Source organism: Heterodontus francisci, chromosome 2 (genome assembly GCF_036365525.1).
Source record: "Heterodontus francisci isolate sHetFra1 chromosome 2, sHetFra1.hap1, whole genome shotgun sequence".
Lineage (NCBI taxonomy): Eukaryota > Metazoa > Chordata > Chondrichthyes > Heterodontiformes > Heterodontidae > Heterodontus > Heterodontus francisci.
The window spans coordinates 149,072,229-149,096,478 of NC_090372.1; the positions used below are offsets into that span (position 1 = coordinate 149,072,229).

At 43.6% G+C, this 24,250-nt stretch overlaps 1 protein-coding gene across 5 annotated transcripts in view; it reads right to left on the minus strand.

The window, feature by feature from the left end:
• Nucleotides 1-465: 465 nt before the first annotated feature.
• Nucleotides 466-24,250, minus strand: part of LOC137347432 (DNA-binding protein SATB1-like) — a 140,544-nt gene continuing 116,759 nt past the window's right edge. For all 5 annotated transcript variants that reach the window (XM_068011890.1, XM_068011894.1, XM_068011884.1 and 2 more), the window contains 2 exons: nt 2,549-2,752; nt 466-2,226 (listed from right to left, as the gene is read on the minus strand). In XM_068011890.1, the coding sequence (XP_067867991.1) occupies nt 1,768-2,226; nt 2,549-2,752 (663 nt within the window). In that variant the 3' untranslated portion in view covers nt 466-1,767. The remainder of the gene's footprint in view (nt 2,227-2,548; nt 2,753-24,250) is intronic.

The window sequence follows — 24,250 nt, forward strand, 5'->3', positions numbered from 1 at the left end:
AGGCGACTTGATTGAGACATATAAGATCCTGAGGGGTCTTGACAGGGTGGATGTGGAAAGGATGTTTCCCCTTGTGGGAGAATCTCAAACTAGGGGTCACTGTTTAAAAATAAGGGGTCGCCCATTTAAGACAGATGAGGAGAAATCTTTTCTCTCAGAGGGTCGTGAGTCTTTGGAATTCTCTTCCTCAAAAGGCAGTGGAAGCAGCGTCTTTGAATATTTTTAAGGCAGAGGTAGATAGATTCTTGATAAGCAAGGGGGTGGAAGGTTATCAGGGGTAGGTGGAAATGTGGAGTAATCAGTTCAGCCATGAACTTATTGAATGGCGGAGCAGGCTCGAGGGGCCTAATCCTGCTCCTAATTTGTTGGTTTGTATGTAAATAATTATACTTAAAATATAAATAATAATGAAGATAGAAACAAACAAATGTTATTGTATTATACAAAGATAGTTTAATTGTGCGATTTACAATTAATAACCATCCCCATCTGAACATTTTTGCATAAAGAAAAACTGTGATGCTTTAAAAAAATGTCTAACATGGTCAGATTTAACAAAATAATTTGTGATCTCATAGTTCCACATAGCAATATAACTCAGAAAAACAGATACACTTGTAATCTTCATACAGAAATTCATACTGAAAAAAGCTTCAATCCATTGTAAACTGAAGGAAGACACATTGCAAAACATCTATTTTTCTGCGAATTTTATAAGTTATCTAATGTATTTTATTTTTATTGACCTATGTTCATTTGCATGATGGTTTAACATTAATATAGAAAATTGCATACACCATAAAGAGTGAAGCCCATGGTATGAATTGCTTTGATAACATACAGCAGTTTTTAGGCAAATTTTAAAGCACAATTTTTCAATTGAAACTTTTAAGACACTTTGTATCACTGCCCATCAAAATACATTTATAAATAGAAAAAGTCAGTATGAAAAGCACTATGTTACATGTAACAGAAACTTCAAAAAATTAATTACATCATGAGGCTAAGTTTTCTGAAAATAAATAATCTAGACTACACAAATTTTAAAAAAAGTTGTGTTTCACATTTTAAAATCAGGTAATGACAAGACTCAAAGTTACAGTGATTGCTCTCTTGCAGAATAATTGAATGATGGCAGTGCCATATTACACAAGGCAATTATTGGCATATTTTCCATTAACACTGCATTTTGCAGTGAGCAGTTTCCTCCGTTTTTGCAACTTTAATGACATATAGCTAAGCACAAAGTATCCTCATCCGCAATTTTGTTAATTTTCAAAAGGCCAGATTTTTCTTGTAAGTTGCAAAAACATACTGGTTTGAATGGAGAATTGAATCTGGAGTGCTGGATCCATTTAGAACTGGGTAATCTGTGATTATTTGTGGAAAGTTCTGAATCAGCATTTTAAGTTCGACAGCCAATACAGTCAAACAACATATAGTACCAGTTTCCTCTGTTGGTACTCCCTACAGAAAACTGTCATTAGTCAGTAAACAGCAGTTACAAAAATGTTCAAGGCAATCCCAAATACTTCATATGTAGCTGCTTGTTTGCTTGAAAAAAAAAACGAAAAACTTCTAGTGCAGTCTGCATTATCCACAGGAGAATTGTTCAGTCTTTTACTGGGATTCTTTATAATTTTTTGTGCAAGTTTGTAAAGACAAATTGGTCTTTCTGATGAATAATGCAGGAAACAAGATGGTTTTTCATGTAATTATACATCAGTGGCACGGTTACAAAGAAGAAAAGTTCATGTGATATCAGGGTCAGTCTTTTGGTTCCTGATCAGAATCTAAGTTATTTGTAGTCCCTTCTCCTGACAAGTTCTCTTCTACTTTAACTGAATATATTTCTTTTGAACTTTTGCCTTCCTCGCTTTCCTCTGAGTCCTCCGAGTCCTCCAGCAATTCTTCTTTTTCATACTCTGCCACATCCACCTCCAAACCTGCATGGTCCTTCAGTTTGCCATGATGCTTTAGATGGTAACGTTGGTTTTGAAAAAACTTTATGATGGTATACTTGGGCAGGTCAAGTTGAGCTGACAGAGTTTGAATTGCTTCTTCATCTGGGTACAAACCCACATCCTGTATAAAGCTCTGCAAGATTCCCAGTGCTTCTACAGAAATCTTAGTGCGAGATCTGGGCTTATGACGGCTCTCATCTTCTGATTCTGCTTGTGTTGTTGTTGGCTGTTTCGGTGCAAGTCGGGGTGCTGCTGGCTGTTGCTGTAGGCAAAAATATAACCAATAAATGAACTGTTCATAGCCCATTATTGTCATTGCTATCATTGAAATATTGAAAACAACCAACCAAACTTGCTATACATGTAACTAGCACTTATGTGATTTAGTCCCATCCTTTCAGTCTTAGTACAATGCAGAAGAACCATTAATGGCTCTTACGTCTCCTATGGTTTTCATGTTAAATAGCAATTCATCATATTGCTAACAATTAGCAACAAAGTGGTCTTCATAAAAAAACTCCTGTTCGAAGATAGCCCTCTTAGCTTATGTAACTAAATATTGCAGTTGGATCAGGTATACTAACCTGAATCGGCTCTGCAGATACATGGATGATGTGAGATGGTCGGTCTCCATGGTGATGGATCACATTGCTTTCTTGCTCATAAATGGCATCTCTCTCAGCCTGAGGAAGACTCAGGAACCTCCTGATCATTGATAAGTTTTCCCAAAGAGTTCGATTCTCTGGTGAAGGGTCTTCTTTCCAACGTAAAAGTTCACATAACCATCCCTTGATGACAAGAATGTGAATAAAGCAAATCACATTAGTTTTCCACTTTATTCTATTCAATTTAACAAAATATACCAAAGAGTAAGTAACCATTTAAACAGAATGGATAAGGAAAAAAAACCTGCATTTATATAGCAACTTTCAATAGCTCAGGGTGTCCCAAAGAATCTCCCAGCCATTGCAAATACTTTTTTGAATTGTAGGGCTGAATTTTTCAAGCTCGCTGCCGAGATCAGCGGTGAGCTTCAAAAACGGCGGGGTGCACGCGCGAGATTTACTCTGCAGAGCTGCCGCGGGTGCTCCGTCCCTGGCAATGGCATCCGGCGCCACCACACAGGCGCTGGCACCATTTTTAAAGGGCCTCCAGCCCTTCAGTTTAATTTAAATTAAAGTGAAAAATTTAATAAAAGTACCAATCCCCTTTCCCACCGACCCCAATGAGAAAACAATTTATTAATTGTCCTCTCCCCCAAATAAACTTAACTTGGAAGCCCGACCTTCCCCCCTCCAAAAGTTCATAACTTTTTACCATGAACCCCTTCCCACCATCCCCTCCACTAATTGCAATAGTTTTCCCCGCTCCTCCCCCACCCGCACGGAGATCCGAGGGCATGGGAGTTCCGGCAACCGACCGGAATATCGCAGCGGGACAACCGGCGGCATCAGGTAAGTGATTAATTCATTAATTATAATATATTAGCATGTGTAAATTGTGATGAGGTGGGGCCTTCCCAGCATCGAGGCCCGTGATCTCTCCCGGAGGTGTTTTCCGGGCCACCCCCCGCCATGACCCCTTACGTCAGGGGCCCAATAAAATTCACCCCATAGTCACTGTTTTAATATAAGGAAACGTTACAGTCAATATGCTCACAACAAACTCCCACAAACAGCACTGAGATAATGACGAGATCATCTGCTTTATCTGATCTTTGTTGAAGGATAAATATTGGCCAGAACATCAGAGAGAACTCCCCTGTTCATCTTTGAAATTATGCCATGTGATCTTTTATGTCCCCGAGAAGGCAGTTGAGGTTTTAGTTTAACGTCTCAACTGAAAGACAGCACCTCAGACAGTGCAGCACTCCTCAGTACTGCACTGGAATGTTGGCCTAGATTTTGTGCTCAAGTTGCTGCAGTGGGACTTAAACCTACAACCTTCTGACACAGAGGTAAGGGTTTACAATGTTCATTCATAATATCTGTTTAGATGCAAGTTGGAATGCTGCTGACTGTTGCTGTGGCAGGAGATCAACCAACAAATTAACTGCTCATGGTTTGCTACTGCGTAGAAAACATAATTGCTGAAATTGAAATATTGCGAACAACATAGCTACAATAAACTCAGAAAAGAATTTTTTTTAATTTTCAGTAAAGATAAATATGCAATATATTTGCTGTACTGTATTTAAATCATACATATACTCTTATCATGAAAACAGAAGAATGTATTCATCAAGGAATGAACATTCAGTTCATCAAACCTGTTTGTTCCACAAACTATTCTATCTTGGAATCCAGCTAAACATCTTAATCTCCTCAGGAATGGTTGTGCAGAGCATTTCCCTGCCCAAAGGGAGACTCCAGAATATGCATTTTACTTCTTAGGTTGGTTGTCTTTCATTACCATGGACAAAACACCTGACGAACCATCAAGCTGCACGCAGCATTTTATGACAAACTATCTATATTCCTAGCAATAGATTCCCTTCCGACCTCTGCACCATTATCTCCAGAGTCCCTCAAAGATTCATCCTTTCATCCCTCCCTTGATTTCCATGCTGCCCCTTGGTGACATAATTGTCAGACACGTAGTCACCTTTCTTATGTACACTGATGATATGTAGCTCAAACTCGTCATTGCCTCTGTACTGCATGTCTGGCATCCAGAATCTTGTGGATGAACTGCAATTTCTTGAAGTTAAACATCAGAAAGACTGAAGCCTTTGGCCCCCACCACATAATCACAGAATCGTTACAGTGCAGAAGGAGGCCATTTGGCCCATCGTGTCTGCACCGGCTCTCCAAAAGAGCAATTCACTTAATGCCATTCCCCCGCCTTCTCCCAGTAACCCTGCCCATTCTTCCTTTTCATATAACAATCTAATTCCCTTTTGAATGCTTCAATTGAACTTGCCTCCACCACGTTCTGAAACAGCGCATTCCAGACCTTAACCACTCGCTGCGTGAAAAAGATTTTCCTCATGTTGCTTTTATTTCTCTTACCAAATACTTTAAATCTGTGCCCTCTCATTCTCGATCCTTTCACGAGTGGGAACAGTTTTCCCTATCTACTCTGTCCAGATCCCTCGTGATTTTGAATATCTCTATCAAATCACCACTCGGCCTTCTCTTTTCCAAGGAAAACTGTCCTAACTTCTCCAATCTATCTTCATAACTGAAGTTCCTCATCACTGGAAACATTCTCATGAATCTTTTCTGTACTCTCTCCAATGCCCTCACATCTTTCCGAAAGTGCGGTGCCCAGAACTGGATGCAATACTCCAGCTGAGGCCAAACTAGTGTCTTATATAAGTTCAACATAACTTCCTTGCTCTTGTACTCTTTGCCCCTATTAATAAAGCCCAGGATACAGTATGCTTTGTTAACTGTGCTCTCAACCTGTCCTGCCACCTTCAATGACTTATGCACATATACACCTCTGTTCCTGCACCCCAATGGAATCAGAACATAGAACATAGAACAGTACAGCACAGTACAGGCCCTTCGGCCCATGATGTTGTGCCGAACCTTTAACCTACTCTAAGATCAAACTAACTACCTACCCTTCATTCTACTATCATCCATGTACCTATCCAAGAGTTGCTTAAATGTCCCTAATGTATCTGCTTCTACTACCTCCACTGGCAGCGCATTCCACGCACCCACCACTCTCTGTGTAAAGAACCTACCTCTGACATCTCCCCGAAACCTTCCTCCAATCACCTTAAAATTATGCCCCCTGGTGATAGCCCTTTCCACCCTGGGAAAAAGTCTCTGGCTATCCACTCTATCTATGCCTCTAATCATCTTGTACCCCTCTATCAAGTCACCTCTCATCCTTCTTCGCTCCAATGAGAAAAGCCCTAGCTCCCTCAATCTTTCTTCGTAAGACATGCCCTCCAGTCCAGGCAGCATCCTGGTAAATCTCCTTTGCGCCCTCTCTAAAGCTTCCACATCCTTCCTTTAATGAGGCGACCAGAACTGAACACAATATTCCAAGTGTGGTTGAACCAGGGCCTTATAGAGCTGCAGCATAACCTCGCGGCTCTTAAACTCAATCCCCCTGTTAATGAAAGCCAACACACCATATGCCTTCTTAACAACCCTATCAACTTGGGTGGCAACTTTGAGCGATCTATGGACATGGACCCCAAGATCCCTCTGTTCCTCCACACTACCAAGAATCCTGTCTTTAAGCCTGTATTCTGCATTCAAATTCGACCTTCCAAAATGAATCACTTCACACTTTTCCAGGTTGAACTCCATCTGCCACTTCTCAGCCCAGCTCTGCATCCTGTCAATGTCCCGTTGCAACCTACAACAGCCTTCCACACTATCCACAACTCCAGCAACCTTCGTGTCATCGGCAAACTTGATAACCCAGCCTTCCACTTCCTCATCCAAGTCATTTATAAAAATCACAAAGAGCAGAGGTCCCAGAACAGATCCCTGCGGAGCACCACTGGTCACCGAGCTCCATGCTAAATACTTTCCATCTACTACCACCCTCTGTCTTCTATGGGCCAGCCAATTTTGTATCCAGACAGCCAACTTTCCCTGTATCCCATGCCTCCTCACTTTCTGAATGAGCCTACCATGGGGAACCTTATCAAACGCCTTGCTAAAATCCATATACACCACATCCACTGCTCTTCCTTCATCAATGTGTTTTGTCACCTCTTCAAAGAATTCAATAAGGCTTGTGAGGCATGACCTGCCCCTCACAAAGCCATGCTGACTGTCTCTAATCAAACCATGCTTTTCCAAATAATCATAAATCCTGTCTCTCAGAATCCTCTCCAATAATTTGCCCACTACCGACGTAAGACTGACTGGTCTATAATTCCCAGAGTTATCCCTATTCCCTTTCTTGAACAAGGGAACAACATTTGCCACCCTCCAATCATCCGGTACTACTCCAGTGGACAGTGAGGACGCAAAGATCATCGCCAAAGGCGCAGCAATCTCTTCCCTCGCTTCCTGTAATATCCTTGGGTATATCCCGTCTGGCCCCGGGGACTTATCTGTCCTCATATCATTCAAAATTTCCAGCACATCCTCCCTCTTAACCTCAACCTGTTCGAACATATCAGCCTATTCCACGCTGTCCTCACAAATGACCAGGTCCCTCTCACTAGTGAATACTGAAGCAAAGTATTCATTTAGGACCTCCCCTACCTCCTCCGACTCCAGGCACAAGTTCCCTCCACTATCCCTGATCGGCCCTACCCTCACTCTGGCCATCCTCTTGTTCCTCACATAAGTGTAGAACGCCTTGGGATTTTCCTGAATCCTACCCGCCAAGACTTTTTCATGTCCCCTTCTAGCTCTCCTAAGTCCATTCTTCAGTTCCTTCCTGGCTACCTTGTAACCCTCTAGAGCCCTGTCTGATCCTTGCTTCCTCAACCTTAAGTAAGCTTCCTTCTTCCTCTTGACTAGCTGTTCCACATCTCTTGTCATCCAAGGTTCCTTCATCCTACCATCCCTTCCTTGCCTCATCGGGACAAACCTACCCAGCAGTCGCAGCAAGTGCTCCCTAAACAACCTCCACATTTCTGTTGTGCATTTCCCTGAGAACATCTGTTCCCAATTTATGCTCCCCAGTTCCTGTCTAATAGCATTGTAATTCCCCCTCCCCCAATTAAATATTTTCCCATCCCGTCTGCTCCTGTCCCTCTCCATGACAATAGTAAAGGTCAGGGAGTTGTGATCACTATCACCGAAATGCTTTCCCACCGAGAGATCTGCCACCTGGCCTGGTTCATTGCCAAGCACTAAGTCCAACATAGCCTCCCCTCTAGTTTGCCTATCTACATATTGAGTCAGGAAACCTTCCTGGACACACCTGACAAAAACTGCTCCATCCAAACTATTTGCACTAAGGAGGTTCCAATCAATATTAGGGAAGTTGAAGTCACCCATGACAACAACCCTGTTACTTCTGCACCTTTCCAAAATCTGCCTCCAAATCTGTTCCTCCGTGTCTCTGTTGCTATTGGGGGGTCTATCGAAAACTCCCAACAAAGTGACTGCTCCTTTCCTGTTCCTGACTTCCACCCATAATGACTCAGTAGACAAACCCTCCTCAACGACCTCCCTTTCTGCAACTGTGATACTATCCCTGATTAGCAATGCCACTCCCCCAAGTCTTTTACCTCCCTCCCTATTCCTTTTGAAACATCTAAACCCCGGAACATCCAACATCCATTCCTGCCCCTGTGATATCCACGTCTCTGTAATGGCCACATCGTAGCTCCAAGTACTGATCCATGCTCTAAGTTCATCACCCTTGTTAACTGTGGAGCGGAGTCAACTCCCTCTTGTCCACAGCTACAGTTACTGGCTTAGTACAAAGCGGGGGAACTCAGTCCTTTCTTTAACTATCAATTTACTTTATTCACGTTGTTGTACAATGTAAGAATAAGGCTTATACACTTAGTTAGACAAAAACCTACAACTCCCCTGAGTTATACAGTTAATAACAAAACTAGCTAGAATTCATAAGCACACCCACTAGGTTCCTCTGACCTTTCCCTGTCCTAGTCACAGAATACACAGGATATTACCCGAAAAAGAGAGAGTTAACGCTGGCCAGGCGTTCTGTTCTCTCTCTCTCTCTCTTCTACGTCGTCGCTCACGCAGGGTCTTCCGCTTCCACGATGGTTGATCTCCAGAGTTTTCGCTGGCTCTCTGCCCAAAAAGCTCTATTCTTATCCTGTTGCTTATCTCTGCAAATCTGAGCTGTGTCTTTCCGGTTGGTTTAAGCTTGATCACCTCGTTCACAGCTTCTTTTAATTGGCCCAGGCCCAAAGACCCCGGTATCACACCATGTCCAAATAAGGCCCTTTTCCTGTGTCCTGTTCTTTGACTTGTCCCATAAAGTAATTAGTTCAAACTGGTTTTTACCAGCACAGGCCAGTGTCCGAGCTCCAGGTTACTGCAGGTCAAACAATCCCAGCAGTTTGTAACTGATTCTGTGTTTCTTGCAGTCCCTCGCCAACACCCTTATTCCTGACACTTCTTGCGTTAAAATAGACACACTTCAACCCATCATACTGGCTGCAACTTTGTCGTGTCAATTGTCTAACCTTCCTCACAGACTCTCTGCACTCGGTATCTGCCTGTTCAACAGCTACCCCATCCACTGATCCGTAGCTCCGGTTCCCAACCCCTTGCCAAACTAGTTTAAACCCTCCCGAAGAGCTCTAGCAAACCTCCCGCCCAGAATATTGGTGCCCCTCCAGTTCAGATGCAACCCATCCTTCTTGTACAGGTCCCACCTTCCCCAGAAGGTATCCCAATGATCTACATATCTGAATCCCTCCCTCCTACACCAGTTCTGTAGCCACGTGTTCAGCTGCACTCGCTCCCTGTTTCTAGCCTCACTAGCACGTGGCACCGGTAACAATCCTGAGATTACTACTCTGCTCGTCCTGCCTTTCAGCTTCCAACCTAACTCCCTATATTCGCTTTTCAGGTCCTCATCCCTTTTCCTAGCTACGTCATTGGTATCGATATGTACCACGACCTCTGGCTGCTCCCCCTCCCCTTTAAGAATCCTGCAGACTCGATCCGAGACATCCCTGACCCTGGCACCCGGGAGGCAACATACCATCCGGGAGTCGCGTTCGCGACCACAGAATCTCCTGTCTGTTCCTCTAACCATTGAATCTCCTATCACTATCGCTCTCCTATTCTCTCCCCTTCCCTTCTGAGCCACTGAGCCAGGCTCAGTGCCAGAGACCTGGCCACTGTGGCTTTCCCCTGGTAGGTCGTCCCCCGCAACCGTATCAAAAACAGTATACTTATTATTGAGGGGAACGGCCACAGGGGATCCCTGCACTGTGCGCCTATTCTCTTTCCCTCCCCTGACGGTCACCCAGCTACCTTTATCCTGTAACTTAGGTGTCACTACTTCCCTATAACTTCTCTCTATCAGCCCCTCAGCATCCTGAATGATCCGAAGTTCATCCAGCTCCAGTTCCCTAACCCGGTCTGCGAGGAGCTGGAGTTGGGTGCACTTCTCACAGGTGAAGTCAGCAGGAACACAAGTGGTGACCCTCACCTCCCACATCCTGCAAAGGAATTGTACCCTTCATTTTAAATTGTCTCTCCAGGTTCTTCCTACCAAAATGAATCACTTCACATTTCTCTGCATTGAACTTCATCTGCCACCTACCCGCCCATTCCACCAATTAGTCTATGTCCTTTTGCAGTTCTACACAATCCTCACAATTCACAATTGTTCCAAGTTTCATATCATCCGCAAACTTTGAAATTGTGCCCTGTACACTGAGGTCTTGGTCATAAATATATATTAGGAAAAGCAAGTGTCCCAACACTGTTATAAAAGCAAAATACTGCGGATGCTGGAAATCTGAAATAAAAACAAGAAATGCTGGAAATACTCAGCAGGTCTGGCAGCATCTGTGGAGAGAGAAGCAGAGTTAACGTTTCAGGTCAGTGACCCTTCTTTGGAACTGGCAAATATTAGAAATGTCAAAGGTTATAAGCAAGTAAAGCGGGGGTGGGGCAAGAGATAACAAAGGAGAAGGTGCAGATTGGACAAGGCCACAGAATAGCTGACCAGAAGGTCATGGAGCAAAGGCAAACAATATGTTAATGGTGTGTTGAAAGACAAAGCATTAGTACAGATAGGGTGTTAACGGACTGAAAATTGAACAGCAGCAATTACAGACATGAAAAAAAGCAGCGGGTAAGCAAACTGAACAAACTAAGATGAAATAAAATAAACATACAAAAAAAAATGTAAAAAAGAGTGTTGCCATTTCAACACTCCCCCCTGCTCTCATGCTCACATCTCTATCTGGGCTTGCTGCAGTGTTCCAGTGAACATCAACACAAGCTCGAGGAACAGCATCTCATTTACCGATTAGGCACACTACAGCCTGCCGGACTGAACATTGAGTTCAATAATTTCAGAGCATGACGGGCCCCCCATTTTACTTTCATTTTTAGTTATTTTTTCTTTTTCTTTTTTTCTTTTTTACATTTTTTACATTTTTTTTGTATGTTGATTTTATTTCATCTTAGTTTCTTCAGTTTGCTTACCCACTGTTTTTTTTCATGTCTCTCATTGCGGCTGTTCAATTTTCAGTCCGTTAACACCCTATCTGTACTAATGCTTTGTCTTTCAACACACCATTAACATATTGTTTGCCTTTGCTCCATGACCTTCTGGTCAGCTATTCTGTGGCCTTGTCCAATCTACACCTTCTCCTTTGTTATCTCTTGCCCCATCCCCGCTTTACTTGCTTATAACCTTTGACATTTCTAATATTTGCCAGTTCCGAAGAAGGGTCACTGACCCGAAACGTTAACTCTGCTTCTCTCTCCACCGATGCTGTCAGAGCTGCTGAGTATTTCCAGCATTTCTTGTTTTTATGTCCCAACACTGATCCCTGGGGAACGGCACTACAAACCTTCCTCCAGCCCCCAAAAAATCCATTAACCACTACTCTTTGTTTCCTGTCACTCAGTCAATTTTGTATCCATGTTGCTATCGTCCATTTTATTCCATGAGCTATAACTTTGCTCACAAATCTGTTGTGTGGCACTGTATCAAATGCCTTTTGAAAGTCCATGTACACCACATTAACTGCATTGCCCTCATCAACCCTCTCTGTTACCTCCTCAAAAACTCCAGCAAGTTAGTCAAACATAATCTTCCCTCAAAAAATCTATGCTGACTTTCTTTAATTAACCCGCACTTGTCCATGTGACTATTAATTTTGTCCCGAGTTATTCTTTCTAGAAATTTCCCCACCACCAAAGATAAACTGACTGGCCTGTGGTTGCTGGGGTTATCTTTATACCCTTTTTTGAATAAGGGTGTAAGGTTTGCAATTTTCCAGTCCTCTGACACCACCCCCGAGTCTAAGGAAGACTGAAAAATTACGGCCAGTGCCTCTGCGATTTCCACCCTCACTTCCCTCAGTATCCTTGGATGCATCTCATCCGGTCCTAGTGCTTTATCCACTTTTAAGTACAGACAGCTTATCTAATATGTCCTCCTCATCAATGTTAAACCCTTCTAGTGTCTGAAATACCTCCTCTTTCACCATTGCCTGGGATGCATCTTCTTCCTTGGTAAAGACAGATGCAAAACATTCATTAAATACCTCAGCTATGCCCTCTGCCTCCATGCGTAAATCCCCTTTAGGTACCTAATCGGCCCAACTCCTCCTTTTATCACCATTTTACTATTTGTATGTCTATAGAAAACTTTGGGATTCCCTTTAATGATAGGTGCCAGTCTCTTTTCATGCTCTCTCTTTGCTTCTCTTATTTGCTTTTTCACTTCCCCTCTGGACCTTCTATATTCAGCCTTGTTTTCAATAGTATTTTCTACCTGACATCTGTCATAAGCATACTTTTTCTTCTTTATCTTAATCGCTACCTCTTCTGTCATCCAGGGAGCTATGGATTTGTTTACCCTAACTTTTCCCTTCAAGGTAACATACCTTGATTGTTCCTGAAATATCTCTTCTTTGAAGTTAGGCCATTGTTCAGCTACCATTTTTCCTGACAACCTTTGACTCCAATTTATTCACCCCAGCTCCGTTATTACCTCATTGAAGTTGGCTTTTCCCCAGTTAATTATTCTCACTCTGGATTGTTCTTTTCCTTTTCCCTAGTCAGTCTAAACCTTATGACAGAATGATCACTGTCCCCTAAATGATCTCCTACTGATACTTGATCCACTTGGCCCAACTCATTCACAAGAACCAGGTCTAGCAGTGCCTCCTTTCTCGTTGGACTAGCAACATACTGCTGTAGAAAGTTTTCCTGAACACACTCTAGGAACTCTTGCCCCTCACTGCCCTTTACACTACTATTATCACAGTCTATGTTTGGATACTTAAAGTCCCCCATTATAGTCCCCCATCATTTTTACACCTCTCTGTAATTTCCTTGCAAATTTGTTCCTCCATGTCCTTCCCACTAGTTGGTGGTTGAGAGACAACACCGAGCAATGTAACTGCACCTTCTTTGTTCGTTTTCTGTAGCCAAATTGATTCTGTCCTCGACCCCTCTGGGACATCCTTTTTCTCCAGAACTGCAATGCCTTCTTTAATCAATACCACCACCCCTCCCCCTTTTTCCCCTTTCCTATCTTTCCTGAACACTTTGTATCCAGGAATATTCAATTCCCAATCTTGCCCTTCTTTGAGCCAGGTCTCTGTTATAGCCACAACATCATATTTCCACGTCAATCTGTGTCTGTAACTCACCAGTCTTATTAACACCTCCGTGCATTCATATACATGCACATTAACCTTGATTTAGACTTAATTACTTTCTCCCTTATTCTGACCCCACCTAATAACTTACTATTCTCTACTCTTGTGCTATCTATCTCTCCCAGTATTCTGTGCACCTTGGTATTTCTCTTTGATATTTTTTCCTGATTCCCACACCCCTGCCAAGTTAGTTTAAACCCTCCCCAATAGCACTTGCAAATCGCCCTGCCAGGGCATGTACAGGTCCCACCTTCCCCACAACTGGTCCTAGTGTCCCAGGAATCTAAAGCCTCCTTCCTGCACCATCTTTCCAGCTACGTATTCATCTGAACTATCCTCCTATTTCTATATTCACATGTATGTGGTACTGGGAGTAATCCGGAGATTACTATTTTTGAGATCCTGCTTGCTAATTTCTTATCTAGCTCACTAAACTCTTTCTGCAGGACCATACCTCTCTTTCTACCTATGTCATTGATACTAATGTGGACCACGACTGCTGGCTGCTCACCCTCCCCTCTCAGCCATGCTCTGCAGCCATTGAGTGACATTCTTTATCCCGGCACCAGGGAGGTAACATACCATCCTGGATTCACGTCTGCAGTCACAGAAACGACTGTCTGGTCCTCTGACTATCGAATTTCCGATCAGTATCACTCTTCCAGTCTTCTTTATGCTCCCTTGTGCACCTGAGTCACCCGTGGTGCCATGGCCTTGGCTCTGGCTGCACTCCTCAGATGAACTATCACTTTCCTCAGTATTCAGAACTGAATACCTGTTGGAGAGTGAGATGCACTCAGGGGTCTCCTGCACTATCTGCCTGTTTCTTCTTGACTGTCTAGTGGTCACCCATTCCCTCTCTGCCTGCATACTATTAAGCTGTGGTGTGACCACATCTATAAACATCCACGAAACTCTCATCCTCACGGATGCACCACAGTGATGTCAGCTGCTGCTCAAATTCCGCAACCTGGAGCTCAAGCTGCTGCAAGTGATGACACTTCCTGCATATATGGTTATCCAGTACCCGAGAAGTGTCCTGGAGTTTCCACATAGCACAGGATGTGCAGCCCTGCCATTCCTCTATCTATTGGCTAATAAACCTTGGCACTACAAATAAACCCTGCTAATACTAACACTAATTACACAACCAACCCTATTAATACTAAACTTTACCAATACTATTCTATATTACCACTATTAATATACACTACCAATACTAAAATGCTAACAACAGTAGTAATAAGCTCACCAAAGTAATAAACCTATTTAAAGATAAAAGATGACTCACCAGCTACCCACTTGTTAGTTGTGATTAATACTTAACATTTTTAAGATGTTCAGGGTGAGTTCCTAAGCAGCAATATTCATTGCTTTCCTGTGATGTCATAGTTTGATTTTTTTTCCCCCTCTCTTTTTCAAACTCCGGCAGGGAGAAGTAGTTGTCTCCACGCAGGTCCGCCACTGCCATCGCCGCTCCTGACTCTCTCCAGGTAAGCAGAAGGCCCCAAGCCTGGGTCTAAATTTATTCTCTCCCCAGTAGGTTCCTCGCAGGTCCGCTACTGATGCTGTTGCTTCCGACTCTCTCCCACAAACTCCAATCCTTGCCACTGATTCAGTTCCTTCCCTGATCACTGTCTCAGCTGGAACAGACTCTTTACAGTAACCTCACCATTCTATTCCCATCTAAGCTGAGCCTCTGTTCCATCACATCTCCATCACAAAAACTGTTTACTTCCATCTCCATAACATCACCTGCTTCCACCCTTACCTCAGATCATTTGGGGCTTACACTCTTAATGATGACTGGATCATCTCCATACTCTATTACTGCAGTGCCCTCATGGTGGGCCTCTCATCCTTGAACATATGTAAACTCTAACGCATTCAAAGCTCTGCTGCCCACACCCTATCCCACATGATGTTCTGCTTGCCCATTACCTCTCCTTGCTGACCTGCATTGGATCCCAGGCCCTCAATTCATAAATTTAAAATTCTCATCTTTATGTTAAAATCTCTCCATGGCCTCATTCATTCCTATCTTTGTAACCTCCTCCAGTGCTACAACCAACCCTCCCCCACCACCCCCTGGACACCCCCCGTTCTGAGCTCCATGTCCTTCAGACTCCAACCTTTTGTATAATACCCTCTTTCGCCCCACGATTAACATCTGTGTCTTCAGCTGCTTTTCCTGCCCAAGCCCCTCTGCCTCTTTCCTCTTTTATCCCCCTTCTTAAAACTGTCCCCTTCCACCAAGTTTTTTGGATACCACTTCTAATCTCTCCCTTTTTGGCTCAGCGTCCATTTTTTCCCTATGTGTTCATGAGAGGCCTTGGAACGTTCTTCTGTATGGAAGATATGTTATATAAGTACAATTTGTTGTTTTCGTCATAACCTCCAATCCTGTTCTCGACCAGATATCCATAATAACTGAATCTTATAAAGTATTGGGGGCTAAAGAAAAACCAGCAATTGGACAACAAACATCCGTGGAGAGTCGGTCATGCAGGTACACTGATCTCTGCGGCATAATTTCCAAAATGCACTCCTTCTTTACAAAAATTTGCTGTGGGAGTGCTAACTTTGAAAGTTTAATCTCCATCTCTGACCTTAAACGTTAGATTTATTTTTCTATTCCTTTCATACTTTTTTTTAATGTTTGTTACACAAGATCAAGTTTTCCAACTTTGTTCTACAGAGAACCTAAAGGACCAACAGTGCATATTAGAGATTTTCCAACTTAAAAATGTTACTGAACAAAGTCAAGAATTAGTAAACATTTGTTTCTAAAATGTTACCATTACAAACAAAACTTCAACACTAGTATTTTAAGGTCTGCAGAAATTAACTCATGGTTAAAAGGAGCCGACGGACATGCTTTACTTCTTCAGCCTTCTCTGAAAATTCAGTGACCCGCAGCCAGTTGAAAAAGTTCTCATTATAGTGGTTGTGGCATCTGCTGCTGTTTAAAGCTTAATGTCTACAGGTCCAACCTGCTATTTTCCATCAGCTGAAGTGAATAAGCTGGAGATTTGTGAGCCAGTGAGAGTATAAGTGGAAATCTCCAGCCTATCGCTTTAAGACAATATAAAAATTAACCACTTGAACAATAAATACTTCTACCAAAACTTTTATGAGTTTTTCTGATGTTGATATCAGCCTGTGATTGACTTAATTTAAGAGAAAAATCAGGCCATTGGAGGTAGCTGGGTTGAAATTATATTGTGTGGGTAGGTTTCAGTTGCAGTATTGTGGTCAAACTCAGGGCACCACACTTGAGGAAGGATCTCAAGATCTTGGAAAGCGTACTATTTTAGTAAATTGTTTTCACATCCTCTCCAACACCTCGACGTCCTTCTTAAAGCACGGTGCCCAGAACTGGACACAATACTCCAAGTGAGGCCTAAGCTCAGTTGGAGGTTAGCTCTCCAAAAGTCAAGAAACTAAAAGCAACTATCAAATTTAACAAGCATACAAGTACAGGGAATGCAATGAAAGTGGTATATTTCGCCTTTCAATAAGTGATTGACAAAGTGTCACACAGGAGTCTTTCTGCAAAGATTAAGGCCCACAGCATTAAAGGTAAAATGACAACATGACTGAAGAATAGAAGCAGAGAGTAGGAGGAAATACTTGTTACATGATTGGCAATATGCAGCTCGTTGTGTGCCCCAGGGAGGTGAATTGAGACTTTTCTTCATATAGATAAAACACCAAAAAGGCATAGAGAGAATAATATCAAAATTGGCTGATGACACCAGATTGGGGCATGATAAATTGTAGGAGACAATGTAGGATACTACAGAAGGACACTGACAAGTTTAGGCAGTGGACAAATATGTGATAAATGCAGTGCATAGGAGCATAGGACCAGGAGTATGCCCTTGAGCCTGTACTGCCATTCTTTTAGATCATGGCTGATTTGTACATCATCTTAATTTACCTGCCTTTGTTCTATATCCCTTATTTGACAGAGATTATTATGAAGTAGTACACTTTGGGGAAAGGGGACTGGAAATATTCTAATGGTAAACTTCTCAAAATGGTGAAGAAACAGATGGTGTAGATACACAGATCTCTAAAAACAGGTGAAAAAAGCATTAAAAAGGCAAATGAAATTCTGGGTGTTCTATACAAGACATTGATTAGAAAGACAAGGAGGTGATGATCAATCTGTAAAGACACTGGTTAGAGCATCCACAATTGGGGCCAGAATTTCTGCTGGAGATGGAGCTCCCAGTCTTTTTGTGCCCCCCACCCGGAGTGATCCTCCGGTATTTTTAAATCAAAGTTTCAGGAGGAGCCGGGATCCTTGTCCCTTTAAAGATTGGGATCCTGCCTCCAAGAGCTGCCAGCCAATCACAGGGCCAGCAGTTCAGCAGTATTGACAGTGCCACTGGGAGCGGTGGCCACTGCCGGTACCGCGGAGGCCTCAGACCCAGGCCCAGTGCTGGAACCCCAGACCCAAGTGAAGTGGGATCACTGGGGCGAGTCCGGAAGCCCTGGCAGGGGGGAGGGGGTGTGAGGGAGTGGTCGTGTAGTCAGGAGTCAGGGGGAGGGGGGTCCTGAGGGTAAACTGGTTCTCGTCTGGGGTCCTCCATGGGCCAACAATTGCCCATGGAGGAGGGAAACCCTCCCCAAGCCTGCAGGGAGGCTGCCTCATGTTACAATAGTGAAAGTTGGTGAATTGGTAACAAGGGGACACAAATTTAGGATTAGCTATGTTACTATAATAATAAAGGGGAAGATTATAATATTCTTAATAAAAAGTTAATTAGAATACATTGAGATCAATTAAATTTCAGTCCAATCACAGAGTTTAAGAGGAATTAGGTAAATACTTGAAGAGGGAATTTTTAAAGGGCAGAAAGAAAGAACAAAGAAATAGGTTAGAGTTGATAGCTCTGATGTGGAGTCTAGAACAGGCATAATGGCCAAATGACTTACTTCTGCATGAAATATCTATGATTATAAAGAATGTGCTTTTCCCTACTGTATTATCCACATTTTCTTTTGCTAAATACTTTTTAAATCTCACATCAAGAAACCATTCAGAACATACACTAGTTCACATTATTTAACTTTCAGAGACATTTAGCTATTTATGTTCAGATTCTTGTTCCTTTCCATGATGTGTGTGACAGAAGCACACAGAACTACAAATGAAAACATCACAGAAGGCTTATACATCTTAATAAAAGGTGTTCACAGGACAATTGTGAGGCCATTAATAGTCATGATGTAAATCCAGGTTCCATAAATCTGACAACAGAAGTGCACCCAGTTCAATGGGTGGTTTAATTAATATGTCTGCTCACATAGGAATTGTCTCTCCTCCCTAGAGAATATCTTACAATATAAGTGCAAAATATAGAGTTTGACCTCAACTGTGATTAGTGGAATAGAGTAATCGGAGTCAGATTGCCAAATTTAATGGTCAATGGTCAACTTTCTTATTTTGTTGGCTAGCAACAAAGGATTTGAATTATACTATATAAATATTAAGCCTTGATTTTAAAACAGGATGGGAATCAGGCTGGGGTGGAGGTGGGTGGGGGGGGGGGGGGGGGGGGGGGTGGGTGCAGGGTCCAAATGTGATGCCCCCATGACGTTGCCAGTGTGAGGCCAAGGCAAACCTAACTGTCAGGCTTCATTTTAATATTATTGATGGCCTTCCCACCCGTTCAAAAGGACCCGATTTTTCTGGCACCTCCACCACCCTGCCGGGGCCGAATTAATATGGGAAAGCAACTTTTAAAGCAAGGCTGCATTCCCTATAGCAGAGAATCATTCTCACTGTAATGAATCACAGGGCTGTTCTATATTTTCCGATGGCTCGCTGGAGATCCACATGCAGCAGGTCATGGAAAGCTCTACACATCAACATCCACAGGAGCATTCCCAGCCCTATTCTCCAGTTGGTCTGGGCAGCATCTATAGAACTGAAGTACATTTGGAAACATACACTCAAATCAATCATTATATTGAGAGTTTATATTACTAAAAGCAACAAAAACAGAATAAAAATTAACATGCTCATCATCTCTGAAAAACTTTCTGCTGTTGACATGGGGAAATGCGACTTACATCTCTTACAGCCTGTGAACTGGCAATCTTTTAGTGAAGCCAACTGGCGTTGCATGTGCGTTTCTGGTAGGAAATTAATTTAGAAAGCAAGGAATATAGTTGGAAGTGGGCCTGTAAATAGAGCTGAGCTGACTCCCCAAAATTGGCATGGAATTCTTTGGGATTTTCACAGAAATATGGGAACCTGATAACGCAAAGCTATGCACCCATTCAAGGTCGCCTTGCAAAAGCTCCCGATTTCTCATGTGGTCAGCCCATCCCAAATGTAAATTATGTAAATAAAATAAAACTATTAGCCCCACTGAGAATTCATGGGGGAGTTTTTCTGCTTTCTTCCGTCTCATGGGCACCAGGACCTCGTTTTAGTGTAGGAAAAGATTCAAGGATTCCACAAGGGCAGCAATGGTAAGTACAGCTCCTCATCTCTCCAGCTATCTCAACAACACCTGACAACACTCATTCCACCCCTCTTCCACTGCTCGCAACAATTCCCTTCTGTCCGTCACATCTTGTCAACATACGATCACAAATACACATTGCAATACATAGGAATAGGAGTAGGCCACTCACCCCATTGAATCAGTTACGCCGTTCAATTAGATTATGGGGGATCCAAACCTCAACTTCATTTACCTGCCTTTTTTCCACAGCCCTTGATACCCAAGCCTAACAAAAATCTATCAACCTCAGTTTTGAGAATTTCAATTGACCCAACATCCACAGTCTTTGGGGAAGTTTTATTACATTAAAGGTGCTGTATAAATATAAGTTGTTATTGTTGAAGATAGTTCCATATTTCTACTACCTTGTGAGAAAGTACTACCCGATTTCATTCCAAAATGATCTAGCTCTAATTGTAAGATTATTCTCCCTTGCTCTGGATTCCCTCGCCAGAGGAAACTATATTAAATCCATTTATAATTTTAAAGGCCTGCCATGGTTGAATAGCTGTAAGATGGTCAGCCAATTAGGCTCATTAAGATAAAAGCAAAATACTGCAGATGCTGGAAATCTGAAATAAAAACAAGAAATGCTGGAACCACTCAGCAGGTCTGGCAGCATCTGTGAAAAGAGAAGCAGAGTTAACGTTTCGGGTCAGTGACCCTTCATCGGCTCATTAAGACTCCTGTTAAGGGCAGTTAAAGAAGGCTGATTGGGATATTCCAGTTGGCCTCCAGTTTCCCACACAACAGGGGCCAGTTTAACTGCCTCGAGGCATGCACCCATTGCCAGGCTGAGGTGCCTACAGGCCCTCCTTGCCTACCTGGGTGTGGGTGCAGCCAAAGGGCGCCCTGTAAAAGGATTCCCCTACCCCCTTCACTACAGTGGTGCCTGGATGCTTTTTCTGTTTTTTTTTTAATTTTAAAAAAAGTTGATGAGAGGGCACCTTCTTGTTGAAGCTCCATATTGTCAGCAATATATTACGTATATGTAACTGGCTTGGTTTTATGGAAATGTGACACTGGTGCTCCAATGGTTTCCTTTTTCAAAGTTATCACACAAACATATTGGGTGTTATTTTCAATTGATAGTTGCTGCTGAGACAGCAACCTGTAGTGGGTCGGGAACCTGTTGGGTTTTGCTTCTGGGTTTCCCGACCAATCAGACAGGGTAGGCGGAAAGGAAGGATTTCTAATTAAAGGCACCCTGGCAGGGATCAGAAAGGCTTGACTGCACATGGATTCCGGAAGTTGCAGCAACCACAGGAATACAGAGGAGACCTCAGTAGGCTGCCCCCGCGTCCCTCACTCTGACCTGGAGGTCCTACTGTGGGATTTGAAGGACTGGAGTGAGGTGATCTTTCCCAAGGACAGGAGGAAGAGGCCAGCCTTTCCAAACAAGCAGGCATGAATGGAAGGGCCAAGGAAGTCAGCAGCTGGAGTGTGGTCCCTCTAACATGGAGACAGTGCACCAAGCGGATCCAGGACGGTATGACAAATGAGTGGCATAATACTTCCAGGTGCCAAGCCCCCCTCTCTGACTTTCCCAGCAATCTCCAGCATAGCACTCCTCAGGACACACCTTGCAGCACCACTCATTCCTCCCTCTCCAGGCATCTCCTCACATCTACATCTGGACAGCCAACGCTCATACTCACCCTCATCCTATTGCCCTCTCACACCCAGCCCTCCTGTCACTCTCCACCAAATATTGTCCTTTTCTTCTCTCCACACAAACCATTGCTAACACTCATAACCCTCTGCTTTCTCTCCTTGCAGAGGAAGAGGGCACACAACTTTGGAGAGAGGCAGAGCCCAGCTGCGTAGGGTGGGAGCATGGTGGTCCTCCCGTGACCACCACGCTCCTCCTTGAAGACCACTGGCAATGCAAGCCCAACTGGTCCGGTGGGAAGGAAGTCTTGATCCATGAGGCTGCAGATGTCAGCAAAGACCTGCCATGGAAGCCTGAGCCTCCAAAGACGCTAGTGCTTAGACATGTCAAGAAACCTGATCCCCTGCCTGTAGACCCTGTGTTGGCAGTCTCACCTCCCTGGAGCTAGATCTCTGTATCCATCCCCTCTGCCCTGTGGAGTAGCATGTGGCTGAGGAGAAGGCAGCTGGTACTGCTGCTGCTGTTGGTGTTGCTGCTCCTCTTGTTCCTCATCAGAGGTGTAGGGTAGAGCTGCATAGGTTGCTGTCATTCTCTGGCGAAGGCTGGCAGCAGGGAAGTGAAACTCTCTCCGCAGATGCTGCCAGACCTGCTGAGTATTTCCAGCGCTTTTTGGTTTTATTAACCTGCATTACCCCTGACCCCTTGTTTCCTGTCCACTAACCAACTTACTGGCCGGAATAACAGATGAGTGGCCAATTAAGGGCCTGGGCTACGTAAAAACACGGTGTGGCTTCCAGGCCCAGAGGAAGCTGGCTTGCCCCCGAACTTTTGGCCAGTGGGCGGGGCTTCTGCCCAGACGTAAAATTCCGGCTGTCTCTGCAAGTACATTTCCTCGTTATCACTTCCCTGAAATTATGTATTTAGTTGAGACACCTTATGAAATGCCTACTGAAAATCTATATATATTGTATCTACTGCCTTACCTTTATAAAGAAAGAACTTGCATTTACATAGCACCTTTCACGACCTTGGAATATCCCTAGAAGATCACTGATGTAATATCAATTGAACTATTTAAAAGGCAGATCGACTCTTAGAAATTAAGTATATTTATGAAATGGGATAAAATTTGGGATATGGGATTAAGATAATAGAGAAGCTGAAAATCTCTGGCCTTTCCAGTGCACTCCTATGTAAGGCTGGGTAGGAATAGGGCAGTGAGAGACCTTGGGCTGAAATTTTGCTTTGGGGTGGGAAACAGGAACCGGGACTGTTTCCTGGCCCCGAATCTACTCCAGGGGAAAAACAGTCACTCATTGGGATTTTAACCAGGGTTCCCCGTTAATTGGCATGGAGACTGGTTCCTTGTACAATTAAGGGCAGTGGGTGGGCTCTCAAAGTTGGAGGACCAATCAGAAGCCTTCCAGCTTCAGAATAACAGCTGGCTGTAATGAATGGTCAGTAACTGAGAGCGCGTTTCAACTTGAAGGTACTCTTTCCAAAACGTTTTAAAAATTTAATTAAAAAATAGAAAAGCAGCAAGGCCACCAATGTTGGTTGGGGGGTGGGGGGGTGGGTGGTTAGAGGAAATCCCTTTACGAGGTGGCCTTTGGCTGCACCCCCACTCAGGCAGACAGGGAGGACCTGCCAGCTTGCCTGGAGCACTGGCACCCAGGCCTGCCACTGCGTGCCCACCTCCAGGCAGTTGAACTCCCCCCTGTCACATTGGGAAACTGGAGACTGACCGGAAAATCCCAGTTGGCCTCCATTACCTACCATTAATGAGGCTCATAATAAGCCTATTTGGCTCCCTGCCTCGTGGGGGCGGGAAGCCCTGCCAGCCCCGAACCCACCTTGGCCAAAATGGCTGATGGGGATGGGGTTGGGAAACCTTCACGCCAGCCAGTGCTGGTATTTATGGCCCCATCTGCCTCCGTTTCTGATCTTGGCAGGGCCCAAAGATCCTGCTCCTTGTTTGAGGTGGAGGCTCTGCTCCTGGCAAATATGGTCCCACACATCAGAAGGGATATGGCCAAGGTAGGGACTCCCTGTCTGGGAGTGGCAGGCCACTATACTGAGTGAGAGTAGGAATACCACCCGGCTGGAAGTGGAGCGCAACTAGGCTCAAGGTCTGGATTGCCGAAGATTCTCAAAATTTTAGCGCCATTTTTCAGTGTCCTTATGACAGAGGTTGATTGAATTTCTTGCATCCTCAGTTAGGTGGTTACCTGCGATGTGTCCCTAAGTGGCACAGAAACCTGTCCCGATTATATAAATGAGGTGACCCAATGCTGGAGATCACTGCCAGGCAGAGCTTGATACTTATGCTGGAATTGATGGCCCACAGATTTCTGGGAACACAGCTAAAACAGCTACCAAAAAGACGGAGGGCAGTGACGGGGAGAATGGCCTACGTTTGTTCCTATATTCAGAATTGCCTAAATTATGAGGTAAATGTGTTTATTTTCTAAGGATGTAATATGCATGATGGAAATCTGTTACACTTCATTGGTAGGTTTTATATCATAAAAATAATACAACTTTGAAGTCAAAGAAAGTGTTCTGCAGCTTGGACCGCAGCTTTGCTTCACTTCCCAATTCTGAATACTGCCTTTTGGTTGCTTTCACACAAAACTTTTATGCTATATATAAACTATGCCTCAATGAAGGTGATGCCTGAGTTGCCCCAGCCTTGCCCTCCACTAACATTCATCATAATCCAGTTGTTATTTGGGTCACACTGCTCTAGTTCCTTGCTAATGTTATTGTGTGAAATATTCATTTAGCAACAAAGCATTATAGGGCTAAAGACAGAACTGACACAAATGTCATTAAATTATGTGTAAGTCATATATCAGGCACCATAAAGTTAATT